Here is a 27,584-nt window from a genome sequence, read left to right on the forward strand (position 1 = left end):
TGCTTTCAATGAAAGATAGGAAAAAATTAGGACTATATACCATCAGTGCAAGACAAGAAGGGGCTTGAAAGACCCCCTAGTGTACCACTAGCTGAGCCCGCCTCAGACGGGGTTTGAAAACACCCGCCGAGCTGTGTGGGTTGTGCTGGTGACAGTTGGGGGGGCGGGCAGGGTTGTCGGTGCCCCCGCCTGGCCTGGGATCGCCTGTGCGCAGCTTCCAGAGCGTTCAGCGATGGCACAGAGGTTGTAATTGGTCCCTGGACCACACCTCGTTGGCCAGTGCGGCTGCTGCCTGAAATCCCACAGCTCTGCCCAGATCGCCGGAGTGGGCACACGTCTGTCTTCAGGCTCCAGACCAGAGAGGAAGCAAGGAGCTGCGGCTGTGGAGGAGTCCTGGAAACTGCAGAGTGAGTGCAATGGGAGAGAGGGAAGCTGGTGGCTGACACTAAGGGGAGTTGCTGGGGAGGGCAGCACTTGAAGTAAAGAGCTGGTTTGTAATCCTCACTGATTCGGTCTGTGGTGGAAGGTAGAGCGAGGGGAAGATGCAGAAGAGCCCGGTGGGGAAGGAGATGGGCCCAGGATCAAACAGATGCCCCCCACTTGCCACTCCTGCACTCCCAGCTGGTCCAGAAACGCAAGCATGCCGAAACCACAAACTCTGCTTATTAACAAGCGTTGGGGCCAAGGGAATCGCAGAGGGGCTACAGTGAGGGCCTGCTCCTTCCCCCTGCCCAAATGGGTCTCTTCTTGCCTCCCAGGCAGGGTGGACAGCTGGGGCTGCAGCTTGAGTGCTGGGAGAGCTCTACTCCAGCCCGGAGCCACCAGCCCCATTAGCACTCTTAGCATTAAAAATGCAGGAGGTAAGTGGGAGGAGAGGGCTGGCGATCAAGACTAATGCACTGGCAGGGCTAGGAGCAGCCCGGCTTCACCTTGGAGCCCAGCCCCAGTGCTGGTGGGCCCGAAGAATGAGGACTTGCTTTTTTGTAGAAATATTCTATGGGGTAATTGCGAAGAGCATCCAGATCTTGTTATAGTGAAAATCCGCGGTTTGGGTGTCCTTAGACTTATGTGTGGTTACTATTTTGAGGATCAGGACCTAGTCTGTTTCCGTCTCAGCAACGCCTGACCAGTGTCCGAGGCGTCGCCTGGGTATGGGAGGGGCCGTCCTCTCTCGGTGCTCAGGGCCTCTCCGGGTGCCCCTGCCCACAGGTCCTCGGCCCTCACCGCACAGGGCGATGCCGGCCTCGACCACCATCCACGTGCTGCAGCTGCTGCGGGAGCTGCTCGCCTTCGTGCTGCTCAGTTACACGGTGCTCATCGGGGCGCTGCTGCTGGCAGGCTGGACCACCTACTTCCTGGTGCTGAAGTGACAGCGCCGGGCCCCACCCCCGCCCCGCGCCCGCTTCCCGCGCCTCCCGCCTCGGTCCTGACGAACACGCGGCAACGCACACCCGGCCTGGCTATCGAGGGAACTCTCCGCCTCCGGCCCGGGCCGGGGCAACCCCTCGAGCCCCGGCCCCGGCGCGGATCCCATTGCCGCCATCGCCCCTCTCGACGCCGGACTTGGCGGCGCCCCGCGCGGCAGCACAAGCGGTTGGACCGCGGCGTGGCAGTTACAGCCGTTATCCTAAGCCTCGCCCCTCCCTCCCCGTCCGTCCAATCGCGACTGCTTCCTAGAGGGAGGCGTGGTCACCGGGCCGGGCCCGCCCCCTCTCGCAGTACGTCACTTCCGGCGTGTGCGCGCGGCGCCCGCCTACCGTGGGATGGCGACTCTGAGAAATTGGCTGTTGCGGAGCGTCTCCTCCTTGAGGTACCGCTGCAGTCGTGAAGGGGGGCAGGAGCGAAGGGCGGCGTCGCGGAGAGCGCTGAGGCCCGGACCGCGGTGCCGCCCTTGCTTCGGCGCTCTTCCGTCCTCTGTCGGGCCGGACCGGGCCGCGGCGTCCTGCCCCCCTCAGGAGCCGTCTGAGGGCGCCCGCGTCTCTGCCCAAGCCAAGCGTTGTCTCACGGACGGCTCTCCGGCTTTCCCCTCTGCTAAGAGCGACTCACCTAAGCCTCGGGTTGTCTTTTCGTTTCGCCCCAGCCTGCCCGCGAGCTCGAAGGAGAGTTCAGGGAGAGGAAAGGGGCCGTCACGGTCTGGTGGGAGAGCGGCCCTGTGGGTGGCGGGTGTTTAGGGGCAGCTTCCCCTGAAGGCAGACGGGCCCCAGGAAACGGTCGGTTGCCGCTCTGGCCCTGCGTGCTCAGGCCTCTGGGGAGTGTCCCTCCTGGGCCTGCACGGCTCCGGTGTTTTCTGTCGGGGACTATCGGGGACAGCTTGAAGCCTAGGCCAGAGGTCCGGTGCTAAGTCCTGCCTGTAGGAGCGTTTGTTTTGGTACCAGGTTTTTAAAGAGCTTTGAGGTAACATTTCGTAACTTCCACAACTGGAATCCGTTGAAAATTCCAAAGGCATTCGGTCCACATTCTTGCATGGCACCGGTTCTCCCGAGCAAGCGGTGGTGCCTTTCCAGTCCGCCCTCTCCCGCCGTGCCCTGTCTCCTGGAAGGCTGGCCTTCATCTCATTTGGGTTCTTGCTTGGCCGGAGTTTGCGTTTCCAACCTCCTCAAATACATTGAAGAGAAATTTACAGATTGGGGATTCTATCTTATTAAATTTGATTTCCGTTTCTAGGTACAGACAACATGTTCCTATTGTGGCTAACTTTAAGAAGCGCTGCTTCTCAGAATTGATAAGACCGTGGCACAAAACTGTGGCAGTTGGATTTGGTGTAACCCTGTGTGCAGTTCCTATTGCACAGGTAAAGTACTCCCACCCACCCCCAAATGATAGTGTGCTTTATGTGGTTCCAGCATCTTTTCATAGTTGAGCAAATTTTGATTGTCATATTTGATAGGCAAAGCATGTCATGTTGTGTAAGTAGAAAAGAGAAATAAGAAAAGCATATTACAATATACATGAAATAGTCTTTCATTCAACAAAATTTATTAGGTAACTTTTATGTGCCATACAGTAGGAATGCAAGAATGAGGAACGTGAAGTTCTTACTCTTGTAGAACTTACATGGGGGGGGGGTAAACAAATATGAAATGCCAGATGGTGATGACTGCTATGGAGAAAACAAACTTGTTTTCGATAGGATGGTTAGGGGTGCCTTAAGTAGAGATCTGAATGGCCTGAGAGTCTGGGCAAGGCATTTCCTAAGCAGAAGGAGCTCTGTGTGCAAAGGCCTAGAAGCAGCAGTATGATAGGTTTAAAGAACAGCAAGGAGGTGATGTGGCTAGAGTGGCATGAGAACGAGGGAGAGTAATAGGTGAGGCCAGAGAGTTAGCTGAGGTTTTGTAAAATCATGTGCTTTGATTTTGTGGCCATTATAAGCTTTGAACTTCTCAGAAGAAAGCCATGAAGGATGTGAACACAGGACTCTTATGATCTGACAAGTTTTAAAGGTTTAAAAGGTTTAAAGGTTTTAAAAAGTGGCTGTGGAGGTAGGGAGACCAGTTAGGAAGGAGGCTGTGGCCTCCTCCAGGCAAGAGACAATATTAGCTTGAATTAGGGGGACTGGCTGCCTTGAAGGGGGCCTAATCTGGTCAATAGGAGTTGCTGAAGAATTCATGTGGACTCTCTAGCCTAGATTTCAAGGTTTTTTAAAGGCCCAAGCAAATGGAAGAATAGAGTTGCCATTCACTGGGATGGAGAGGAGTGGCTTTTGGGCAGAGGAAATCAAAAGGTCCGTTTTAGAAATGTCAGTCTGTGTCTATTGGACTTGTAGGTGGAACTGTCAAATAGGCATTCAATGTGAAAAGTTAAAAATTACTGGTTATGTTCTTTATGAAGAAGAGCTAGTTAGTGAAGCAGCAAGCCCCGTTTTAGCAAAAATACTTCTGATATTTATGTTTGTGTGTTTCATGAACAAGATTAATTCCATTTATCACAGGTACTTTCAGCAGCTTCTGAGGTCCACTCATGAGCCCTCACCCCTCTGTGCCTTACTTCAGCTGTCTCTGCTGCATGCTTATGATTCACAGGTGTATATCTTTAATCCTAAAACCCTCCCCTAAACACCAGGCCCTTTTTTAACTACAATTAAGACAGCCTTCCTTCTTTCTTCAGAAGAAGGTTTGGAGTTTGTTCTTTCTCAGTTCATGGAGCTACTTTTTAAGCCCCAGTTACCTCAGTTCTGGGCCACATGACAGGAGCCTCTAAGTCATTCCCCTGCAGTACAACGGTCTCACTTCCCATTCTTCCAAACGTATAGTGGCTCTCCATTGTGCTACAGAATTAATACCCAACTTATTCTCCCTGCACTCTAGTGCCCTGTTTAGTCTCATTTCCCTTGTGGCATCTGCTCTAACCAGGCTAGATTACCAAACCTCCCTTGTATGTAACAAACTTATTCTTTTCTTCATTGTTTGTTTTCTCCTTGGGTTACCTGACAATTCAAGTCCTAGCTGTCTTTAAGGCCTAGACCAAGTCCCACCTCTCTCTGAAGCCATTCCTCATTCCTAGCCAGAATTGATCTTCTCTGACCACTTATGTTGTATATGTTGATATTTATTAATAAGCCCTGTGGCACTTTGGTAAGTCAGCAGAATATAGTGAAAGGGTATAAACTTTGGAGTGAGATGGTTTGGGTTGAGGTCCAGATGTGTGACTTTGAGAAAGTTATCTAACTCCCCTGAGCTTCTATTTCCTCATTTGTAAACAAGAAATAATACCTGGACTGTGGTCAGAATCAAGTGAAAACACAAAATCGATGGCGTTTTGCAGATTTTTAGCTTCTTGTGAAGAGAGTCATTCTTTCCTCCTTGGCCCCTCAGTGAAAGGTTCCTTTTGATTTAATAAAATATAAATTTGGTAAATTCTTGATTTGTTCATGTATCAAAAATATTTCTTGACTGCTGTTTTCAATAGGCAGTGATTCTAAATAGCAAAAGAAACAAGACAACAGGTGATAGAGGGATCTAAGGATTGGTTTATTTTTGTCAGTTGAGATAGTATAAATGCTCTGCTGAGAAGGAATGGTCACAATGACCTGTCATTACAATTGCAAGTGTTTAATCAAGTTGGCCACATCCCTTTAACTTTTAAAGTGGGTATGTTGATCTTTTAAATTATTATCATTAACATAATAGCTGATGTCAGAATGAAGAGCCCCCCCCCACCCCAAGACTGTGATTGTGCTGTTCATTCTGCTCAGAATTGCCCTCTCTCCCATCTACCAATTAACCTCTTAGACTGTTTAATTCTCATCAAATGCTGAAACCTTTTCTAAGTTATTGCCACTCAACATAGAATTGATTGCTCTCTTACTTGTGCCCTCACTGTAGTCTATACATACTGCTGTCAGAGCTCCTGGGATACTTTATTGCATTTATTTTTCTAGTGCTGTGTTTGGTCATGTTGTCATCTTTCTGTACCTACCCCTCACCTGTCTGAAATCTTTGAGGACAGAAAATATGCCTCAAATATTTATCTTTATATCCCAAGCATCTAGTACTGTAATAATGAATGAATCATAACCTCATGAACTTGTCAGTTGTAATTACTAACCTTTTATTTTATATAAAGAAATACTTGGCTCTTTGGAGCAGAGGGGAGAATAAAGAAAAATGAAACACAAATCTCATGGCAAGTTATCTCAAGGTAAAGAATAAAGGTAGGTCTTTTGTTGCTCAGATGTGGCCTCTCTAAGGCCACTCAGCTGGTAAACTCAATGCCCTCCCCACTACGTGGGACATGACTCCTGGGGTTGAGCCTGGACCAAGCATCCTGGTATTGAGAAAGCCTTCTTGACCAAAAGGGGGAAGAGACATGAAACAAAGTTTCATTCATTCATGAGAGATTTCAAATAGAGTTGAGAGGTCATTCTGGAAGTAACTCTTATGTGTTATATAGATATCCCTTTTTAGTTTTTAGTGTACTAGAATAGCTAGAAGAAAATACCTGCTGAGCTGCAATCCAGTATCCTTGATTCTTGAAGATGGTCGTACAACTATATAGTTTATACAGTGTGGCTGTGTGATTGTGAAAACCTTGTGGCTCACACTCCCTTTATCCAGTGTATGGACAGATGAGTAGAAAAAAAGGGGGGCAAAAGGTAAATGAATAATAGTGGGGGAAAGGGAGTATGAGATGTTTTGGTTGGTCTGTTTTACTTTTATTCTTTTATTTTTTGGAGTAATGAAAATTTTCAAAAAAATTGAATGTAAAACTATGTGATACTGTGAACAACTGATTGTATACTTCGGATGATTATATAGTTGATGTGAATATGTCTCAAAATTGCATTTAAAAAAAAGTTGAAAGAAATTGGAGAAAATAAGCATAGACACAGCTCTTTTAAGAAGTTTTACATTAAGGATAGGCTAACTATAATCCAAACTGAAACACATTTGGAAAGGTCATCACTAATAATTAAACCTCAATTTAATTAGTTAATAATCAAGTGTAAACTGTAACTGTCATTTATGACAGAAAAAAGAGAAGGTAGGTAGAAAGCATGTTCTGGAATTATTTCCATAGATTGTCTTAAATAGACAAAAATAAAGCCTAAGAAAAATACACAAAAGACAAAACTCAACCCAAAGAAGCATAGCACAGTTGTAGCTTAAAACACTAAATATGATAATTATGTTTTTCATTTATCTAAGCTCGGCTTTAGGAGTGAAGATGTTTGTCTTTCAGAAATCGGAGCCTCATTCTCTTAGTAACGATGCATTAATGCGGAGGGCCGTGTCCTTGGTAACAGATAGCACCTCTACCTTTCTCTCTCAGACCACGTATGCATTGATTGAAGCAATCACTGAGTATACTAAGGTAAGTGTGAATGTGGCTAAAAGGGGAAATAAATTTTTTTTAAATCCATGAAACTGTATAACACAAACAGCAAACCTGAAGTTATATGTAGTATAGTTAATAGTACAATTATAAAATGTGCCTTAAAAAAAACATTTCTCTGCTGAGCTCTGATTCAAAACACTGGTTTTTAGGCTTTCTCCAGGAACCCTTTTTTTAAGGGAAAATTCTATGGCAGCCTAGTATATAAAGCAGGAGAACCAAACTGATCTGGAGAACCAAACTGATCTGGTTCATTTAGGGGTAAAGGGTCTACCAGCAGAGGTGCCAGAGGCTTCCCTGTGAGGACAGTTTGAAAGTCACTGACATGAGCTAATGGGAAAAGAGTTTTATGTCTGAATTGCTAACAAAGCTTTTAAAAAAAACAAAAGTTGGAAGGTATGGATGCTAATGTCCTATAATTACTACTGATTGAGAAAATAATTAGCTCTGTTATATTTGCCCTTTACTTCATACTAAAATAGTGCAATTCCAGTGAGGCAGAACTGAAGCATCAGTTTACTATAATGGACTTCATTTCATTAAGATGTAAGCCTTACTAATCCTCCTAATAAGCCTCATTTATTTTACTCAGACTTGCTTATTCTGTATTTGTAGGCTGTTTATGCCTTAATTTCTCTTTACCGGCAATACACAACTTTACTTGGGAAAATGAATTCACAGGAGGAGGACGAAGTGTGGCAGGTGATTATAGGAGCCAGAGTTGAGGTAAGCAAAAAGTTGTTACTCATTTCTATAATAGTGTCTTATCTTACTGTGGTATCTAAATTATTGGATTAAGACACCTAATCTGTAATTGTTCTCTAAATGCACTATTTTGAATAAGCCTGTTTAAATTTTTTGCCTCTTAATATTGTCTGAAGCACTTTGCTTAATGTACAGATGACTTCAAAACAACAAGAATACTTGAAGTTGGAAACCACCTGGATGACTGCAGTTAGTCTTTCAGAGATGGCAGCAGAAGCTGCGTACCAAACTGGTAGGTTGAAGTTTTCACTAGAGTTGTGGCATTTTAGCTTTCATCTGGCTGTAAAATGAGAAATTTAGAATGGCCTATTGTGGCTGTAACCTTGTGAGAAATTTTCTCCATTTCCAGCATTTTATTTGCAAGGTCCTTTGCATACAATAGGAAAGAATTAACAGCTAGTAGTTTCTACAAAAGTGAAAAATAATAAAACTACCAATTGGAAAACTACCAATTGGAAAATTTGCTTTCAAATATTTTTAAGCAATTTAACTTTTATAATCCAGACAATTATTTATAATTAGTACTTTTGTAATCCAGACAATTATTTATAATTAGTCATAAAATGACATAGTTGGAAGAGACTTAGGATCATCAATCTCTGTGAACCTTTCTGTACAGGTGGAGAAAGTGAGTCCTGCCATCATAGTAGCAAAACCAGGACAAGATAATAGCTACCATTTGTGGAGTATCTCTCTGTTTCAAGTTTTGTTGTAAGCATTTCTTGTATTTTAAAGGTACTTGTAGAGATTAAATGAAAGGTGCTATTATCATTCCCATTTTATAGACAGACAAACTCAGGGACATAGGAGTTAATTCACCTAAGGACCACGGTAAATGGCCAAACTGAGATTTAACCAGGTAGGTCAAATGCTAAAGCCTTTACTCCAAGTAGCCAGGGCTTTGTTGCTACACTTTGGTACCCCAATATGGAAATTGCAGTCCTTCACTCACCAAGGCATTTTAGTTTTTGTTTTAAACTTATTTTGAAATTTCAAACTTAACAGGAAAGTTGTAAAAATAATACATAGAACTCCAGCCTATCCCCACCCATATATTCAGATTTATCAACCATTAGCATTTTACCAGAATTATATTTGTGTATCTATATATGAACTTGTTTTCTAAACATTTGAGAGTAGGTTGCATACATCATCCTCTAAGACTTCTGTGTACATTTTCAGAGAACAAGAACCCTTACAAGTATATATAGCTAGTAAGTTCACATTGACATAAAGCACACAGCCCATATTCCAAATTTTTCATTTCCAATAATGTCCTTTTGGGCATTTTCTCCATTATTAGATCCAATCCAGGATCATGTTTGGCATTTAATTATCATAGTGTCTTTAGCTGCTCTTTTTAAATTTGGGGGTAACATGTACAACATATTTCCCATCTCAACCACTTCCAAGCATATAATGATCACCTTCATAGTGTTGTGCTACCATCGCTACCATCTGTTACCAAAACTTTTCTAAGGTGGTGTTTGAACATCACTGTAGGCTAGTCACCCTCCCTCCAGTGGGGCTAACCTGAATGGTATTTTAAGTTAAATGTATTTTGAGGAAAACTGCAGTTTAAATCTTACCTAACATCTTACCTGAACTGGTGTCAAGCCAGGTAGCTCATAGAAAGTATAGCCTAGGACCGGATGTTATTAAGAAACTAGTATCACAAGTTTAAGAACTAGTCCCAACTAAGCTGTAAGTTCTAATCACTAGTAATATATGCTTTCCAAAAAATACTCAGCTTATATGTACCAAGAAGAACATTTTAAATTCTGCTTCATATTAGTTGCATAAATTTAGACAAGACACTATACTTATACTCTGAGCCTTGATTTAATCATCTGTACAGTAGTTACCTTGCAGAGCAGATATGAGGATCCAATAAGCATGACCTACAGTGTAAGGAACATTATAAAAGAGCAGTCAGCAATATTCATGGAGCCAGGAGTGCATGACTCCACCCCATTGTTAACACTGGGGATACTTTAAAGGGCATGGCAGGAGGGAGATGTTGCTCTGCTTTGGAGCCAGGAGTGCATGACTCCACCCCATTGTTAACACTGGGGATACTTTAAAGGGCATGGCAGGAGGGAGATGTTGCTCTGCTTTGGAGGTGATTTTCCTCTCAATTTCACATGATTTTGCTACATACAAGTTTAGCTGGTCTAAAGAACTGTTAAAATATTTTTGTTTTCTGATTTCTGGATGGCAGGGTAGGCCCTATTGCATCAAATTTTAAAAATAATACAAAAGATTTTCTATGGAAAGCAAATGAACACCTAACCAAACTGGAAAACAAAAAAGAGTTCTTAGTGGATCAAAATCTGAGGAATCAGAGATTTGGAAAATAGGATTGGAATGAAGAGTAGAACAACAGCCCATTGTACTCTGACCTGTGTGAAAGCAAACGTCATAGCAGTGCCACACCAGAGGTGGTAGCAGGGTTCCCAGGTACAACGAACGGAGAGATTTGCTGAGGTTCTGTATCAGGAATATCCAAGCACCCTTTGCTGCTTCCCCAAGCAGGTGTAGAGCTAGAAGGAGAGAAGAGGGAAAGTTCGTGAAAGTATTATCTGAAAAAACATGACATTTTCTCACAACACGTGGGAAGGGATTGCCAAGTTTCCAAACATAATTTTAAAAAACATGGCAAAAAGGATTCAGAATATAAAGTATACAGAGGAAAATCCTAAACTCTACTAGAAAGAAGAAATAGATTACCAACAAAGGACAAGAATTAGATATCAGTCTTATTAGCAACATTAGATGCAAGGACAGTGAATTAATAACCTAGAATTTTATATCCCACCAACTATTATTAAAATTTGAGAATTGAAAGATATTTCCACCCAGATACCCTTTCTGGAAAAACTATTACTAAAACAGTTATAAACATTTATGTATTTTACATCAGAGCCCCAAAATAAATGAAACAAACATTGAAAGAATTGAAGGGAGAAGGATAGTTTAGACTTTGTACACCTGTTCTAGTAATGGATAGACTACCAAGGCAGAAGATCAGTAAGGAGACAGAAGACTTGAACAATATTATAAACCACGTAGACTTAACAGACTTACATAGAGCATTCCATCCAACAGTGGCAGAATACACATTCTTAAGTGCACAGGGATCATTCTTCAGGAGAGACCATATGCTAGGTCACAATACAAGTCTCAATAAATTTTAAAAGATTGAAAGAATACAAAGCATCTTCTCCAACCACAGTAGAATGAGGCTAGATATCAATAACAGAAGGAAACCTACAAAATTCACATGACATAGAAATTATACAATACACTGTTAACCAATGGGTCAAAGAATAAATCACTATGGAAATTAGAAAAATTTTTAAGATGAATTAAAACAAAAATACAACATACCAAAACTTAAGGGATGCAGCAAAGGCAGTGCTCAGAGAGAAAATTATAGCTGTAAACACCAACAATAAAAAAGATGAAAGAGGTCAAAATCAATACCCTAACTTCACATCTTCACATTAGAAAAAGAAGAGCAAGCTAAACCTCCAAGGTAGTAGAAGGAAGGAAATAATAATGCTTAAAAGTGCAGGTAAATAGAAAATCAATCAAGAGAATAAATGAAACAAAAATTTGGTCTTTTTAAAAGATCAATAAAATTGACAAACCTTTAGCTAGACTGACAAAAAAAAATGCAAAGGACTAAAATCAAACAACAGTGGGGACATTACTATTGATCTTGAAGAAATTAAAAGGATTTTAAGAGAATAATGTGATTCATATGACAACAAATCAGACAACCTAAGAAATGGACAAATTCCTAAAAACAATTACCTAAACTGACTTAAGACATAGAAGAGCTCAACAGACCTATAACAAGTAAAGAAATTGAGCCAGTAACAGAAACTTCCCAACAAAGAAAAGCCCAAAACCAGATGGCTTTACTGGTGAATTCTACCAGGTGTTCAAAGAATTAACACCACGCCTTCTCAAACACTTGCAAAAAAATTGACAATGGGAAATGGTTCCTAATTCATTCCACAAAGTTACCATTATTCTGATACCAAAGCCAGATAAAGACATCACAAAAAAAGAAATTACAGACCAATATCCATTATGAATACAGATGCAAAAGTCCTCCACAAAATGCAGTGCACATGCAACAGTATATGTGTATACAAACCAAGAATTATATACCATGACCCAGGAGTATAAGGGTTATTCAACATAAGAAAATCACCACACTAATAAAAGAAAAAAACCCACATGATCATTTCAGTTGATGCAGAAAAGGTATTTGATAAAATCCAGCACCCTTTCTTGATTAAAACCACTCAGAAAACCAGGACTATAAAAGGGAACTTCCTCAACATGATAAAGGGCATATATGAAAAGCCTATTGTTGCAATTTGCTAAAGCTGCCAAAATGCAGTGTGCCAGAAATGGATTGGCTTTTACAATGGGGGTTTATTCACAAATATACAGTTCTAAGGCCATGAAAATGTCTCATTTAAGGCATCAACAAGACACTACCTTCACTGAAGAAAGGCAGATGGCAGATGGAACACCTCTGTCAGCTGGGAAGGCACATGGCTGATGTCTGCTTGTCCTTTGCTCCAGCGTTCCATTGCTTTCAGCTTCTGATTCCAGTGGCTTTCTCTCTAAGCGTCTGTGGGTTCTCGCTTAGCTTCTCCAGGCAAACTCTGGGCTTCATCTCTTAGCTTAGCATCTCCAAAAGTCTTTCTGTCTGCATCTGCAAGCATCTGGGTCTCTGTCAGCTCTAAGCGCTCTCACTCCCTGTGTTCTTTTAAAGATTCCAATAAACTAGTTAAAACCCACCTTGAATGGGTGGGATCACATCCTCCATGGAAACAGCCTAATCAAAAGATCACACCCACAATAGGTCTGCCCCCACAAGAAAGGATTAGAAGAACATAGTGTTTTATGGGGTACATAACAGATTCAAACCAGCACACCCATAACTAATATTATACTCAATGGTGAAAGACCAAAAGCTTTCCCTCTCAAGTCAGGAGTGAGACAAGGATGCCCACTTTGACCTCTGCTATTCAACATTGTACTGGAAGTTCTAGCCAGGGCAGTTAGGCAAGAAAAGGAAACAAAAGGCATCCAAATAGGAAAGGGAAAAGTAAAACTATCTGTTCACAGGTGACATAATCCTATATGTATAGAAAATCCCAAAGAATCCACAAGAAAACTTTACGTAGCTAACCAATTCAACAAACTTGGAGGCTACAAGAGTGACACCCAAAAATCAGTTGTGTTTCTATACATCAGCAATGAGCAATCCAAATGGATATTAAGAAAACAATGCCATTTACAGTAGTATCCAAGAGAATAAAATACATATGAATAAATTTAGCAAAAGAGGTGATGGATTTGCCACTGAAAACTACAATCTATTTGAAAGAAATTGAAGACCTAAAGAAATGGCAAGACTTCCCATGTTTATGAATAAGAAGACTTAACATTGGAATTGCAAGGGGCCCTAAATAGCCAAATCAACATTAAAAAGAACAAAGTTGGAGTTCTCACACTTCCCAATTTTGAAACGTACTACAAAGCCACAGTAATCAAAACAGTGTGGTACTGGCCTAAAGATATATAGTAGAACAGAACTGAGAATCCAAAAAGGAACCCACTCATCTGTGGCCACCTGATTTTGATCAAGGTGCCAAGCACATTAAATGGGAGAAAGAATGGTCTCTTGAACAAATGGTGCCAGGAAAGCTGGATGTCCACGTGCAAAAGAATGAAGTTGGACTCTGTTTCAGTTTACTAAAGCTGACAAAATGCAATATACCAGAAATGCATTGGCTTTTACAATGGGGATTTCTTAACTTACAAATTTACACTTCTGAGGCCATGAAAATGTCCAAATCAAGGCATCAACAGGCAGTGCTTTCTCCCCGAAGACCGGTTACAGTGATACAGGAGTCCTCTGTCACATAGCAAGGCATGTGGCTGGTGTCTGCTGGTCCTTCTCTCTGGGTTCCATTGATTTCAGCTTCTAGCTGCTTCTCTCTTAGCTTCTCTATGCTTCTGAGTTTCATTTATTATAAAGGACTCCAGTAAGAGGATTAAGAATCACCTGGAGCACACCTCAACTGAAATAACCTATTCAAAAGGTCCCACCCCCAATAAGTCTATACCTACAGGAAAGGACAAGCTTTAAGATTACATGAAGATCTTTTCTGGGATATGTACAGCTTTAAACCACCACATTCCACCCTCTGGACCCCCAGAAGACATGGTCTGTCTTTCCATATGCAAAATACATTCATTCCATCACAATATCCCAGTAGCCTTAAACCATTTCTGTAACAATATTAACTACAAAGTCTCATCAAAATCAGTCACAGGTATGATCTGTTCTGGGGCAAAATTCCCCTCTGGCTGTGGACCGGTGAAACTTAGAACAAGTTATCTGCTTCCAATATACAAAGGGACAGTCACAATTCCCATTGCCATAGGGAGAAATAGAAAACAAAACAGATCACCAGTCCCAAACAGTTCTGAAAACCTGCAGGGCAAACTTAATTAGATTTCAAGGTTTGAGAGTTATCTACAGAATGGTGTTTTGTCCTTGGGGCTTGATGGAGTGGTAGCCCCACCCTTTCCAAGCCCTTGCACAGTGGCACTGTTCTCTCCAAACACTGGGGTGAGGACTCCAACATCTCCAAACACTGGGGCGACAGCCCTGCTCTAGGGTTCACCCTCTTCAAGCATCACGGTGACAACTGATCTGCAGTCTCTGGGGCACGGGCTCAACCCCCTCAGGAAAGTGGGGTGGTGGCCAGACTCTCCCTAATCCCTGGGGATTGTGTTCCACCCTCTCTGAAGACTGGGACAGCAACACTGTTCCTGAACAACGGGGCATCCAAGCTCTTCACAATCCCGAGGCATCTGAGAACCCTGGGGTGGTAATGTTCTTCCTGAAGAATGGGGCAGAAGGTCCACCCTCGGCAAGCCCCAGGGCATACTCACCCTGGCCTGAGGTATCCTCACTGCAGACCTTAGCTTCCATGTTTCTGCCTTTGAAGTCCTTTTTCCTTCAATCTATCCCTTTTCTGTCCCATTTAGTCCAGGCTGGCAGTGGTTCTGTTCATAGACATCTCACAAAAAACTTGTCAGATTTGCATGTAATACACAGAAGTCAAAACCATTAGCCATGTAGGACTTTCCACAAAACCTTTCTGGATAACTGCATTTCCAATCCTAACTCAAACTGAAATGGCTGACTAGCTCCATGTTCAGTTAAATCCTCACGTGGGGCACTATTCTCTGGGGACTTGCTTTCTGGAACCTCAGAATTTTCTAAACCATCAGTTTCTGGTTTCTTTGTACCCAAGAATTCAGTTCTCAGCTTATCTTTTCTTCTCACATTTTACTGTAAGCTGCAAGGAGAAGCCAGTCTGCATTATCACATTTAGTTTAGAAATCTCAGCCGAATATCCAAGCTTGTCACTCAAATTTTGCTTTCCATCTTACAGCAGGACTGAATTTAGCAAATTCTCTGCCGCTTCAGAACAAGGGTTGCTTTTTTTTCCAGTTGGCAGTGAGACATTCATCATTTCTAAGCCCTCATCAGAAGTACCGTTAGTGTCCATATTTCTACCAACAGTCTTTTCAAAGTAATCTAGGCCTTTTATATCAATCACCTCACAATTCTTCCAGAAACTTCCCCTCACCCATTTATAAAGCCATTCTATCATTTTTGGTATTTGCTATTTCGGCACTTCACTCTGAGTTACCACAATCTGTTTTAGTTTGCTAAAACTGGTGAAATGCATACCAGAAATGGACTGGTATTTACCATGGGGACTTACTAACTTACAACTTACAGTTGTGGGCTGGGAAAATGTCCAAATCAAGGCATCAACAGACAATGCTTTCTCCCCAAAGACCAGCTACTGGTGGTCCTCAGTTCCTTTGTCACATGGCCAGGCATCTGAGTGGTCACTCCCTACTCTCCCAGGTTTTTTGCTTCCAGCTTCTGGCTTCAGTGGCTTCCTCTGTTTTCTCTGTATTTTCTCTCAGCTTCTGTGTCTTTATCTCTTTCTCTGAATTTCATGCTCTTATAAAGGACTCCGGTGAGAGTATTAAGACCCACTTAGAGCACACCTCTGCTGAAACAACCTACCTAATCAAAAGTTCCCAGCCACCCTCTCTAAGCCAACTTGACAGGTGGACTCGCTGTCCTCCCTGCTACATAGGACAAGACTCCCAGGGATGAGTCTGGACCTGGCATCATGGGATTGAGAAAGCCTTCTTGACCAAAAGGGGGAAGACAAATGAAAAAAATAAAGCTTCAGTGGCTGAGAGATTTCAAATGGAGTTGAGAGATCATTCTGGAGGTTATTCTTATGCATTATATGGGTATCCCTTTTTAGTTTTTAGTGTACTAGAATAGCTAGGAGGAAATACCTGAAACTGTAGGGCTGCAGTACAGTAGCCTTGATTCTTGAAGACAACTGTATAACTATATAGCTTATACAGTGTGACCATGTGATTGTAAAAATCTTGTGGCTCACACTCCCTTTATCCAGTGTATGAACAGATGACTAGACAAATGGGGACAAAAAAGTAAATGAACAACAGAGGGGGATGGGGGTGGAATGTTTTGGGTGTTCTTTTTTACTTTTATTTTTATTTTGAGTAATGAAAATGTTAAAAAATTGTGGCGATGAATGCACAACCATATAATACTGTGGACAACTGATAAGTACACTTTGGATGACAGGATGGTATGTGACTATATCTCAATAAAAATTTTTAAAAAGTCCCACCCACAATTGGTCTACACCCACAGGAACATGATCTTTTCAATGATACATAGCAGCTTCAAACCATCACAGACCCCTACTCACACAATGTACAAAAATTAACAAAATGGAGCTTAACTATTAAGAGTTTAGCCATACGAGCTAAAACCATAAAACTCTTAGAAGAAAACATAGGCTAAATCCTTCATAGCCTTGAATTTGGCATTGATTTCTTAGATGTGACACCAAAACAAGCAAAAAGGAAAAAATGGATAAAATGGACTTCATCGAAATTTAAAACTTTTATACATCAAAGAACATTATCAAGAAAGTGAAAAGATAACCTACACAGTGGGAGAAAACAGTTGCAAACCATATATCTGATAAGGGTTTAACATCCAGAATATTTAAACAACTGCTATAACTCAGCAACAGAAAGACAACCCAATTTTAAAAATGAGTCAAGGACTTGCTATGTTCCAAAGAAGATACACAGTGGCCAATAAGCAATGAAAGGATGCCCATCATCATAGGTCATCGGGGAAATGTAAATCAAAACCACAATGAGATACTACATACACTACTTGGATGGCTCTTATTTTAAAAAGAAAATAAGTCTTGGCAACAATGCAGAGAAATTGAAACCCTCATACATTGTTGGTGGGAATGTAAAATGGTGCAGCCGCTACGGAAGACAATTTGGCAGTTTCTCAAAAAGTTAAACATAGAATTATCATATGACCCAACAACCTCACTTATTATACACCCCAAAGAAATCAAAGCAGGGATTTGAAAAAATTTTTTCTAAACCAGTGCTCGTAGCAGCATTATTTCCAGGAGCCAAAAGGTGGAAGCAAGCCAGATGTCCATCAGTAGATGAATGGATAAACAAATATGGAATATACATGCACTGGAATATTACTCAGCGATAAAAAGGAATGAATTCTAATATTTGAGACAATGTCAGTGAACCTTGAATACCTCATGTTGAGTCAAATAAAGAAGACACAAAAGGACAAATACTGTAAGATTCCACTTACAGGAAATACCTAGAATAAGTAAATTCATAGAGACCAAAAGTAGATTATAGGTGGTTGGGGGGTGGGTGTGGAATGGGCATTAGTGCTTCATGGGCACAGAGTTTCTGTCTGGGGTGATGAAAGAGTTTGGTAATGGATGGTGGTGATCATTGGGAGCGTGAATACCCCTGAACTGTGTGATTTACATATGGTACCACAATAAGAAGTTTTTTAAAAAGATAAAAAAAGAAGATAACAATCATGAAATATATATCTAATAAGGCAAAAATTGATAGAATTATAAGAAATTGAGTTTTACATCTCAGAGACTCAGATCGACAAGACCAAAAAACTAAAGCTCTTAAAGGTTCTGACAGGTGAATTTAACAAGTTTGACTAAATAGTGACTATAAATCTTTGCCCCCCAAAGAAAATGTGTATTCCTTTCAAACACGAGTAGGATCTGTACCAACCTGCTTTTCCACTAGGTGACAAAAGAAGATACAACAACAAAAAAGTTTCCATATCAAATTCACTGACATTAACCCCCCACCACCACTAAAAAAAGGAAATTCCTTGTAACTACAACAGTTAAAAACTTGCTTCTAAAAGACATGGTTTAAAGAAAAACCAAAATGGAAATTCAAAAATATTTAGAACTGTGATAATAAGTTTCATTTAAGCAGAAACAGGATTGTAGCCACAGTAGCTCTTAAAAAAGAAATTTACACATTAAGCCATTTGTCATAAATACAGAGAGCAGCCATAAATGACAGGTAATGTTCACTCTAACAAGAAGTACTGAAAACAAACAAATTAAACTTCTAATTCAGTAAGTTAGGAAAACAAAATAAATCCAGAGAAAGTAGAATAAAAGAAATAAAAGAATAAATAGAAATAGTTGATCAAAAAAGGCAAAATCTTGTTCTTTGAAAAGACTATAAACTGAGGCACAGATTTGTCACGTATGACTTTTTAAAGAGCACAACAGGAAGTGCTATTATAGATATGGAGATTATTTTAAATTATATGAAAATGTTAAGATCTTTATGTAAATCCCAAATTGGCCTAAGTAGTAAAGAATCCAAATAAGGGGAGGGATCCAAGATGGGATCCATCTTGTGGATTAAGAGAGACAGAGCAAAATTCTCCTTTGTGAAAAACACCAGATAAAAGACAAAAAGTGCTCCAGAATAGGGGTTCCAGGCTTCCACTGGCTGGGCAGGATCTTCTACACCTATAGTGACTGTGCTTGGAGAACCCGAGAGACTGGGTTTCGAGACGTGTGACTGGTCGGTCCAGAAAGCTGCTGGGGATATGGCAGCCGGAGTCGCAGACGAGCACAGTGGGGAGAAACCAAGACTGTATTCAGAGACGAGCAAGTGGTCTGTCCGGAAAGCCACCGGGGAACCGGCAGCTTGAGCTGCAGTTGAGTGCAGTGGGGAGTATCTTCCATGTCCTGGCCACCCGCCTCAGTTTCTGTTGTAGGTGATAACCCTTCACACACCTGCAGCTAAGAGACCCCGTGCCAAGGACAGGCCAGTGTAGCAGGCAGACAATCACAGAAGTGGGTAGTTTCCACACCCCAAGCAGCCATTTTGCAGCTAGCTGGAAGATACCCTTCCACAGCGCTGCAGCAGAGAGCTTCCTTGAGGGAATTTAGGAGGCGGCTGGCTTGTGACGGTGCACATTCCTCCTCTGTGGAAGCCCAAAGTGTGCACAGCCTAGAGGCAGAGGTGCCGCATGGAAGTGCCAGAGGCCCTACACCAGTTCCAGGGACTTGTGGGTCCACGGCAGATAGGGACTGTGGGGAATCTGAGCTGAAGGGGTGCACATGTTCTGCAGCCCCAGGGTACTCCACCCGCAGCGCAGAGGACTACTGTGTCTTAGAGCCATCTTCCTGCCAAACTGCACAGGGCACACTCCCCATCCACAAGGCTGGGGGTCCCCACTGCACAGGGAAAATTGGTGCACTGATTGGACCTCCATATGGTTTGGGCCCCTACTTGGTGCATGGATGAAGTTGGGGAGAACTGGCTTGGGGGTAAGAGACAGCTCGGGAGTGCCATCTGCTGGTAGGTCAGGGAAAGTGCACTCCACCAAGCTGCAGCTCTGTCAAATTACAGACAAACATTCAAATAAGTCTGCATATCCTTAAAGAACCCTATCAAGATAAGCAAATGCCAACAGGCCAAAAGCAACAGAAAATTATAAAGCATCTGAAGAAACTAGAAGATATGGATAACCCAAACATCCAAATTAAAAAACCAGAGGAGACACAGAACTTGGAGCAGTTAATCAAAGAAATAATCACAAACATCATTATTATGGCTCAGGATATAAAGGACATTAACAAGACCCTAGAAGAGCATAAAGAAGAATTTTCAAGAGTAAATTAAAAAAATAGCATATCTTATGGAAATAAAAGAAACTTGATCAAATTAAAAAGATTATTGAGACACGTAACACCAGATTTGAAGAAGTGAACTCGAAGATAGTATGTTGGAAAGTGAAAGCACAAAAGAAAGAATGGTGAGAAAAATTTGAAATAGATCTCAGGGAAATGATGGACCACATGAAGTGCACAAAATAAAAATCATTAGTGTTCCAGAAAGAGAAGAAAAGGGTAAAGGACAAGAAAGAGAATTCAAAGACATTTGGGGGAAAACTTCCCAACTCCTCTAAACAAATAAATATTCAAATCAAAGATGCCCAACAAGCTCCAAAAAGAATAAATCCAAATAAAACCACGCCAATCCAAAAAAATCCAAATAAAACCACATATTCTGATCAGATTGTCAAATGCTGAAGAGAAGGAGAAAGTTCTGAAAGTAGCAAGAGAAAAGCGATTCACCACATACAAGGGAAACAACATAAGACTAAATAGTGACTACTCAGCAGCCACCATGGAAGCAAGAAGGCAGCGGTATGACATATTTAAAATTTTGAAAGAGAAAAATTGCCAACAAGAATTCTTTATCCAGCAAAGCTCTCCTTCAAATCTGAGGGAGAACATATACCTTCACAGACAAACAAATGCTGAGAGAATTGGCTAACGAGACCTGCCCTACAAGAAAGATGAAAGGGAACCCTACCAGCTAAGAAAAAGAAAGGAGAGAGATCTGGAGAAAAGAACTAAAGAGTTTTAGTAATGGTACTGTTCTAATTTGCTAATGCTGCCAGAATGCAAGACATGAGAGATGGATTGGCTTTTATAAAAGGGGGTTTATTTGGTTACACAGTTACAGTTGTAAGGCCATAAAGTGTCCAAGGTAATGCATCAACAGTCGGGTACCATCACTGGAAGATGGGCAGTGGCGTCCAGAAAACCTCTGTTAGCTGGAAAGGAATGTGGCCGGCGTCTGCTCCAAGTTTTGGTTTCAAAATGGCTTTCTCTCAGGATGTTCCTCTCTAGGCTTCAGCTCCTCAAAAATGTCACTCTTAGTTGCTCTTGGGCATTTGTCCTCTCTTAGCTTCTCCTGAGCAAAAGTCTGCTTCAAAGGCCATCTCCAAAATGTCTCTGTAAGCTGAAGTTCCTCTCTCAGTTCCTGTGTGTGCATTCTTCAAAGTGTCCCTTTGGGCTGTAGCTCCTCTTCAGAATGTCACTCTCAGCTGCACTGAGTTCCTCCTGTTTGTCAGCTCATTTATATGGCTCCAGTGATTTAATTTAGACCCACCCTGAATGGGTGGGGTAACACCTCCATGGAAGTTATCCAATCAGAGTCATCACCCAGTTGGGTGGGGCGCATCTCCACAGAAACAAAGAATTGCAGTCTACTCAACACTGATACATCTGCCCACACAAAATTACATCAAAGATAATGGCGTTTTGGGGGACATAATACATTCAAACCAGCACAGGTGCATTAAAGGAAATAGAGGAAAAAATACCTCTGACAAATAAAAACCAAAGGATATGATGGCTGATTCAAGAACTGCCTTTACAGTAGTAACACTGAATGTGAATGTATTAAACTCCCCAATTAAAAGATACAGATTGGCAGAATGGATTTAAAAATATGAGCCATCAGTATGTTGCTTACAAGAGACTCGTCTTAGACTCAGAGACACAAAGAAATTAGAAGTGAAAGGACGGAAAAAAATTCCATGCAAGCTACAGCAAAAGAAAGCAGGGGTAGCAATATTAATCTCAGATAAAATAGACTTTAAATGCAAGGATGTCATAAGAGACAAAGAAGGACAGTATATACTAATAAAAGGGACAATTCAACAAGAAGAAATAACAATCATAAATGTCTATGCACCCAATCAGGGTGTCCCAAAGTACATGAGACAAACATTGGCAAAACTGAAGGAGCAATAGATGTTTCCATAATAATTGTGGGAGACTTCAATACATCACTCTCTCCTACAGATAGATCAATCAGACAGAGGACCAATATGGAAATTGAAAACTTAAACAATGTGATAAGTGATTTTGACTTAATAGACATATATAGAACATTACATCCCAAATCACCAGGATACACATTCTTCTCTAGTGCTCATGGAAGTTTCTCCAGGATAGATCATATGCTGGGGCATAAAACATGCCTCAATAAATTTAAAAAGATTGAAATTATTCAAAGCACATTCTCTGATCACAATGGAATACAACTAGAAGTCAATAACCATCAAAGATCTAGAACAGTCACAAATATCTGGAGGTTAAACAACACACTCCTAAACAATCAGTGAGTCAAAGAAGAAATTGCAAGAGAAATTGCTAAATATCTAGAGACAAATGAAAACAAGAGCACAACATATCAAAACTTACAGGATCCAGCAAAGGCGGTGTTGAGGGGGAAATTTATAGCTCTAAATGCATACATTAAAAAGGAAGAAAGAGCTAAAATCAAAGAACTAATAGAACAACTGAAGAAGCTAGAAAATGAACAGCAAACTAATCCTAAACCAAGTAGAAGGAAAGAAATAACAAGGATTAAAGCAGAAATAAATGATATAGAGAACAACAACAACAAAAATAGAATAAATAAAACCAAAAGTTGGTTCTTTGAGATCAACAAGATTATCAAGCCCTTAGCTAGACTGACAAAATCAAAAAGAGAGAAGACTCAAATAAAAAATAAATGAGAGAGGGGACATTACTGCAGATCCCAAAGAAATTTAAAAAAACATAAAAAGATAACTATGAACAACTGTGTGCCAACAAATTAGATAATTTAGAGGAAATGGACAATTTCCTGGAAACATATGAACAACCTAGACTGACCAGAGAAGAAATAGAAGACCTCAGCAAACCAATCACAAGCAAAGAGATCCAATCAGTCATCAAAAAGCTTCCCACAAATAAAAGCCCAGGGCCAGATGGCTTCACAGGGGAATTCTACCAAACTTTGCAAAAAGAACTGACACCAATCTTACTTAAACTAATTCCAAAAACTGAAGAAAATGGAACACTCCCTAACTCATTTTATGAAGTTAACATCACTCTACCTGGTTTTGGTAAAGATGCTACAAGAAAGGAAAACTACAGGCCAATCTCCCTCATGAATATAGACACACAAATTCTCAACAAAATACTTGCAAATCAAATTCAAAGACACATTAAAAACAATCATACACCATGACCAAGTGGGGTTCATTCCAGGCATGCAAAGGTGGTTCAACATAAGAAAATCAATGTAATACAACACATTAGCAAATAAGAAGCAAAAAATCAAATGATCATCTCAATAGATGCTGAAAAAGCATTAGACAAAATCCAGCTTTCTTTTTGATAAAAACACTTCAAAAGGTAGGAATTGAAGGAAACTTCCTCAATATGATAAAGAGCACATATGAAAAACCCACAGCCAGCATAGTACTCAATGGTGAGAGACTAAAAGCCTTCCCTCTAAGGTCAGGAACAAAACAAGGATGCCCACTGTCACCACTGTTATTCCACATTGTGCTAGAAGTGCTAGCCAGAGCAGTCTGGCAAGACAAAGAAATAAAAAGCATCCAAATTGAAAAGGAAGAAGTAAAACTCATTATTTGCAGATCATATGATCTTACATTTGAAAAACCTGAGAAATCGATGACACAGCTACTTAAGCTAATAAACAAATTTAGCAGAGTGGCAGGATACAAGATTAATGCACATAAGTCAGTAATGTTCCATATACTGAAAATTATCTAACTGAAGAGACACTCAAGAAAAAGATTCCATTCTCAATAGCAACTAAAAAAATAATGTACCTAGGTATCAACTTAACCAAGGATGTAAAAGATGTACATGTAGAAAATTACATAACTTGTCTAAAAGACACAGAAGGGGACCTAAAAAGATGGTAAAATATTCCATCTTCATGGATAGGAAGGCCAAATGTCATTAAAATGTCAATTCTACCCAACTCATCTACAGACTCAATGCAAATCGAATCCAAATTCCAACAGCCTGCTTTGCAGACTTGGAAAAGCTAGTTATCAAATTTATTTGGAAGGGAAAGATGCCTTGATATGCTAAAAACATTCTAAAAACGAAAAACAAAGTGGGAAGACTTAACACTGCCTGACTTTGAAGCTTACTTTAAAGCCACAGTAGTCAAAACAGCATGGTATTGGCACACATTGATCAGTAGAATCGAATTGAGAGTTCTGAAATAGATCCCCAGATCTATGGTCAACTGCTCTTTAATAAGGCCCCAAACAACCCAGTGAACTGGGACATAGCAGTCTCTTCAACAAATGGGGCTGGGAGAACTGGATATCCATATCCAAAAGAATGAAAGAGGACCCCTACCTCACCACCCTACACAAAAATTAACTCAAAGTGGATCAAAGACCTCAGTATAAGAGGCGGTACCATAAAACTCCTAGAAGATAATATAGGGAAACATCTTCAAGACCTAGTATTAGGAGGTCAGTTCTTAGACTTTACACTCAAAGCACAAGCAGTGAAAGAAAAAATAGATAAATGGGAACTTCTCAAAATTAAAAGCTTCTTTACCTCAAAGGAATTTGTCAAAAAGGTGAAGAGGCAGCCAACTAAATGGAAAAAATATTTGGAAACCATGTATTTGAGAAAAGACTGACTGATATCTTGCATATATAAAGAAATCCTAGAACTCAACGACAGTAGTACAAATAACCCAATTATAAAATGGGCAAAAGATGTGAAAAGCCATTTCTCTGAAGAAGAAATACAAATGGCTAAAAAACACATGAACAAATGTTGATCTTCACTAGCTATTAGGGGGATGCAAATCAAGACTGCAATGAGACATCATCTCACCACCAATAATAATGGCTGCCATTAAACAAACAGCAAATCAAAAATGCTGGAGAGGATGTGGAGAAATTAGAACTCTTATTCATTGCTGTTGGGACAATATAATGGTACACCCACTCTGGAGGACAGGCTGGCGATTCATTGGAAAGCTAGATATCGAGTTACCCTTTGATCCAGCAATTTCACTTCTTGGTATATACCCAGAAGATCTGAAAGTAGTGACACGAACAGATATTTGCACACTGATGTTCACAGCGGCATTGTTCACAATTGCCAAGAGACGGAAACAATCCAAATGTCTTCAACAGATGAACAGATAAACCAAATGTGGTATATACATATGATGGAATACTACATGGCAGTTAAGAAGGAACAAAGTTGTGAAACAAATGACAGCATGGATGAACCTTGAAGACATAATGCTGAGTGAAATAAGCCAGACACAAAAAGAGATACTGTATGTGACCACTAATGTGAACTTTGTGAAAAATGTAAAATAAATGTTTTATATTTTATAATGTACAGGACCTAGAGATAGACAGCAACTAGTGAAGGGGAATGATAATCTGTTAAGAACAGATAAGCTATGGAGGGTAATCTTAATGTTACGGGAATGCTCAGGAATGACTATGGTTTGTTAATTTTCTTGAGGTATGATAGGAGCATATTGGAAGCAATGTAGTTATTTTAGGTTATTTTTTTTTCTTATTCCTTTGTTTTGTTTGAAATTTTTCTTTTAATTTTTTGATAAAGTTTAAAAAAAAAAAAAAAGGAATCCAAATAAGGCTAATAGCCATAAAAGAGTTGAAATCGTATTCAAAGATTTTTTATGCCCAAAAAATGGAACCAGGCCCAGGTTGTTTGGTGGGAGAGTTTTATCCTATCCTCAGGAAACATAATTCCTACCTTATGGAAACTGTGCTAATAAATAAAAATGATAACAAACCTTCCAACTCTTAGAATTTTATAAAGCCATCACAGCCCTGGCCCCTACTGGACTAGGCAGCACAAAAACAAAAAACAACTGTAGTTCAATATCACTTTTAAATATAGATTAAATCAAGTATAAATCAAATCTACCCTTAAAATACGATAATTCAACATTGAAAATAAAACCACAATTCACTAAGATCGTTCTACAGATAAAAGGAGAAAAGTCATGTAACAATATCAATATTTGCCCCAGAGCCTTCAGTAAAATGTAATACCCATTTATGATTTATTTCTAAGTACAATTATGAATAGAGGATTATTTTTAACATGATAAAAATTAAGTGGGGTAAGATATAAGAGAACGATGCCTGCTCTCCTCCTGATGGTTTTCATTAATGCTGTAAGACAAGAAAAGACCAACTGAAATGTTCTATAGATGAAGTGATAAATACTCATATTCAGTTAATGAAATATACTACTAGTAGACAAATGGAATAAGAGCTCAAAACATTTTTAAATGAAAAAGGCAGAGTATGTTCAATAAACACCTTCATACCATGTGAATTTATAACAAAATATTTTATCTTTCTACACATTCCATATGTACACAAATTTTAAAAGATAGAAAAGGTAACACTAAACTCCCAATAGAGTTATCTCTGAGGGTTAGGTAGGGTGATCAAAGAGATCTTTGAGAATTTTATTAGTGTTCTTTCAATTTTTCATAAATTACTTTTTGTGTAGCTAAAAATTAATAAAAGGTCTGTACAAGAGCTGTGTAGCTATGATGATGACTGTGGGAATTGAATCTAATAATTATGATAGCTGCTGATAACTGGAGAATACTGGGTTTTTTGACAATAAAGCTTCAAAACCCAGACGTTGGCGGGAGGTGGAAGCGTCTCTGCAAAGGGAAGGCAGGCAGGGAGGTCAGGGAAGAGATACCCCAAGTGAGACTCAGATTATGGCCACGGAGCCCCCGGCTCTCCTCGCGTCCACTTGTGCCTCAGTCCCTGCACTTCTGCTCGGCTTAATTGTCCCATCTCTTGTCAGGAGCAGATCAGCCCTCTCTAACCGCCAGAAACCACATTCAGCTGGTGAAGACGCAGGTGCAGGAGGTGCGCCAGCTCTCCCGGAAGGCCGAGACCAAGCTGGCCGAGGCGCAGACGGAAGAGCTCCGCCAGAAGACACAGGAGGGAGGGGAGGGGAGGGCGGGGCCGGAGCAGGAGGCTTACCTGCGGGAGGACTGAGGGCTGGGCCCACCGCCCACGTCCGCTCACCCAGTGGGGCAAGCCCGGGTGGGCGCCCTCCAGCCCAGGGCTCGGCGCAGCTTGACCTGTGCAGAGAAGAGGCCCGCGGGCCTGCAGCCTCTGTGACTTGTGAGTGCCCGACCCCTTCCCCCCGTGGGCTCGGGCTTGCACTGGACCTGGGTCTGCACCCCGTTTAACATTTCGCCCCACTCAGCACAGCTGCCCTCTCCCCCACTGATCTTACCTCGTACCCAAAAGCATCTCGCCAGCAGGGCCAGAGAGTGGGGCACCTTTTTGTCATGCCCATAATTTCAGTGGCTGTTTAACCTCAAGTTTTCGACCTTATTCAGGTTTTCAAATACAATTTAGTATTTGCTCTCTCCAAAGGGGTCTGAGCTTTTTTGTTGGGGGAGGGGGCTGTCCTGTTTGTAGGGTTTCTTTCTGTTTCTAATGCCTTTTCTGTAAGGACAGCTCAGGCCAAGGAGTCAGGAGTCTGTTGAGGGAATGAGTGCAGTGATCACTTGATGCTCTCAGCAGGACTTGCTCTAACACATGCCTCTCCTTTCTTTCCTTTGAGTATTGTATCCAAAGAAGAAAAATAAACTTTTTTTTTTTTTTTTTGCATTTAAAAAAAAATGTGTGTCTGTGTGTCTCCTGGGGCCCTTTGCAGCCTCTTTCCTTCATGCCCTCCCCCAGACTGGCAGAGCTCCGGGGGGCTCGAATCCCCCTTGGCTTCCGGCAGCATTTGCTGTGCTTTGGCTCCCATTCAACACATGCTGGT

The 27,584-nt window shown here is 41.0% G+C and overlaps 1 protein-coding gene across 3 annotated transcripts; it reads left to right on the forward strand.

Moving 5' to 3' along the window:
• Positions 1-1,763: 1,763 nt before the first annotated feature.
• DIABLO (diablo IAP-binding mitochondrial protein) lies at positions 1,764-27,415 on the forward strand. Of its 3 annotated transcripts, none has more exons than XM_037817176.1 (6): positions 1,764-1,810; positions 2,665-2,791; positions 6,679-6,810; positions 7,447-7,557; positions 7,732-7,828; positions 26,607-27,415. In XM_037817176.1, exons 1-6 carry the CDS (start codon positions 1,764-1,766, stop codon positions 26,801-26,803), a joined length of 711 nt encoding a protein of 236 aa, XP_037673104.1. In that variant the 3' UTR covers positions 26,804-27,415. The 3 variants fall into 3 exon arrangements, with proteins under 3 accessions (XP_037673104.1, XP_037673106.1, XP_037673105.1); XM_037817178.1 differs by lacking the exon at positions 1,764-1,810 and adding an exon at positions 1,883-2,057 and having other exon boundaries at positions 26,607-26,803; XM_037817177.1 differs by lacking the exon at positions 1,764-1,810 and adding an exon at positions 5,563-5,650 and having other exon boundaries at positions 2,739-2,791; positions 26,607-26,803.
• Positions 27,416-27,584: the final 169 nt, after the last annotated feature.

This window comes from Choloepus didactylus, chromosome 23 (assembly GCF_015220235.1).
Source record: "Choloepus didactylus isolate mChoDid1 chromosome 23, mChoDid1.pri, whole genome shotgun sequence".
NCBI lineage: Eukaryota > Metazoa > Chordata > Mammalia > Pilosa > Megalonychidae > Choloepus > Choloepus didactylus.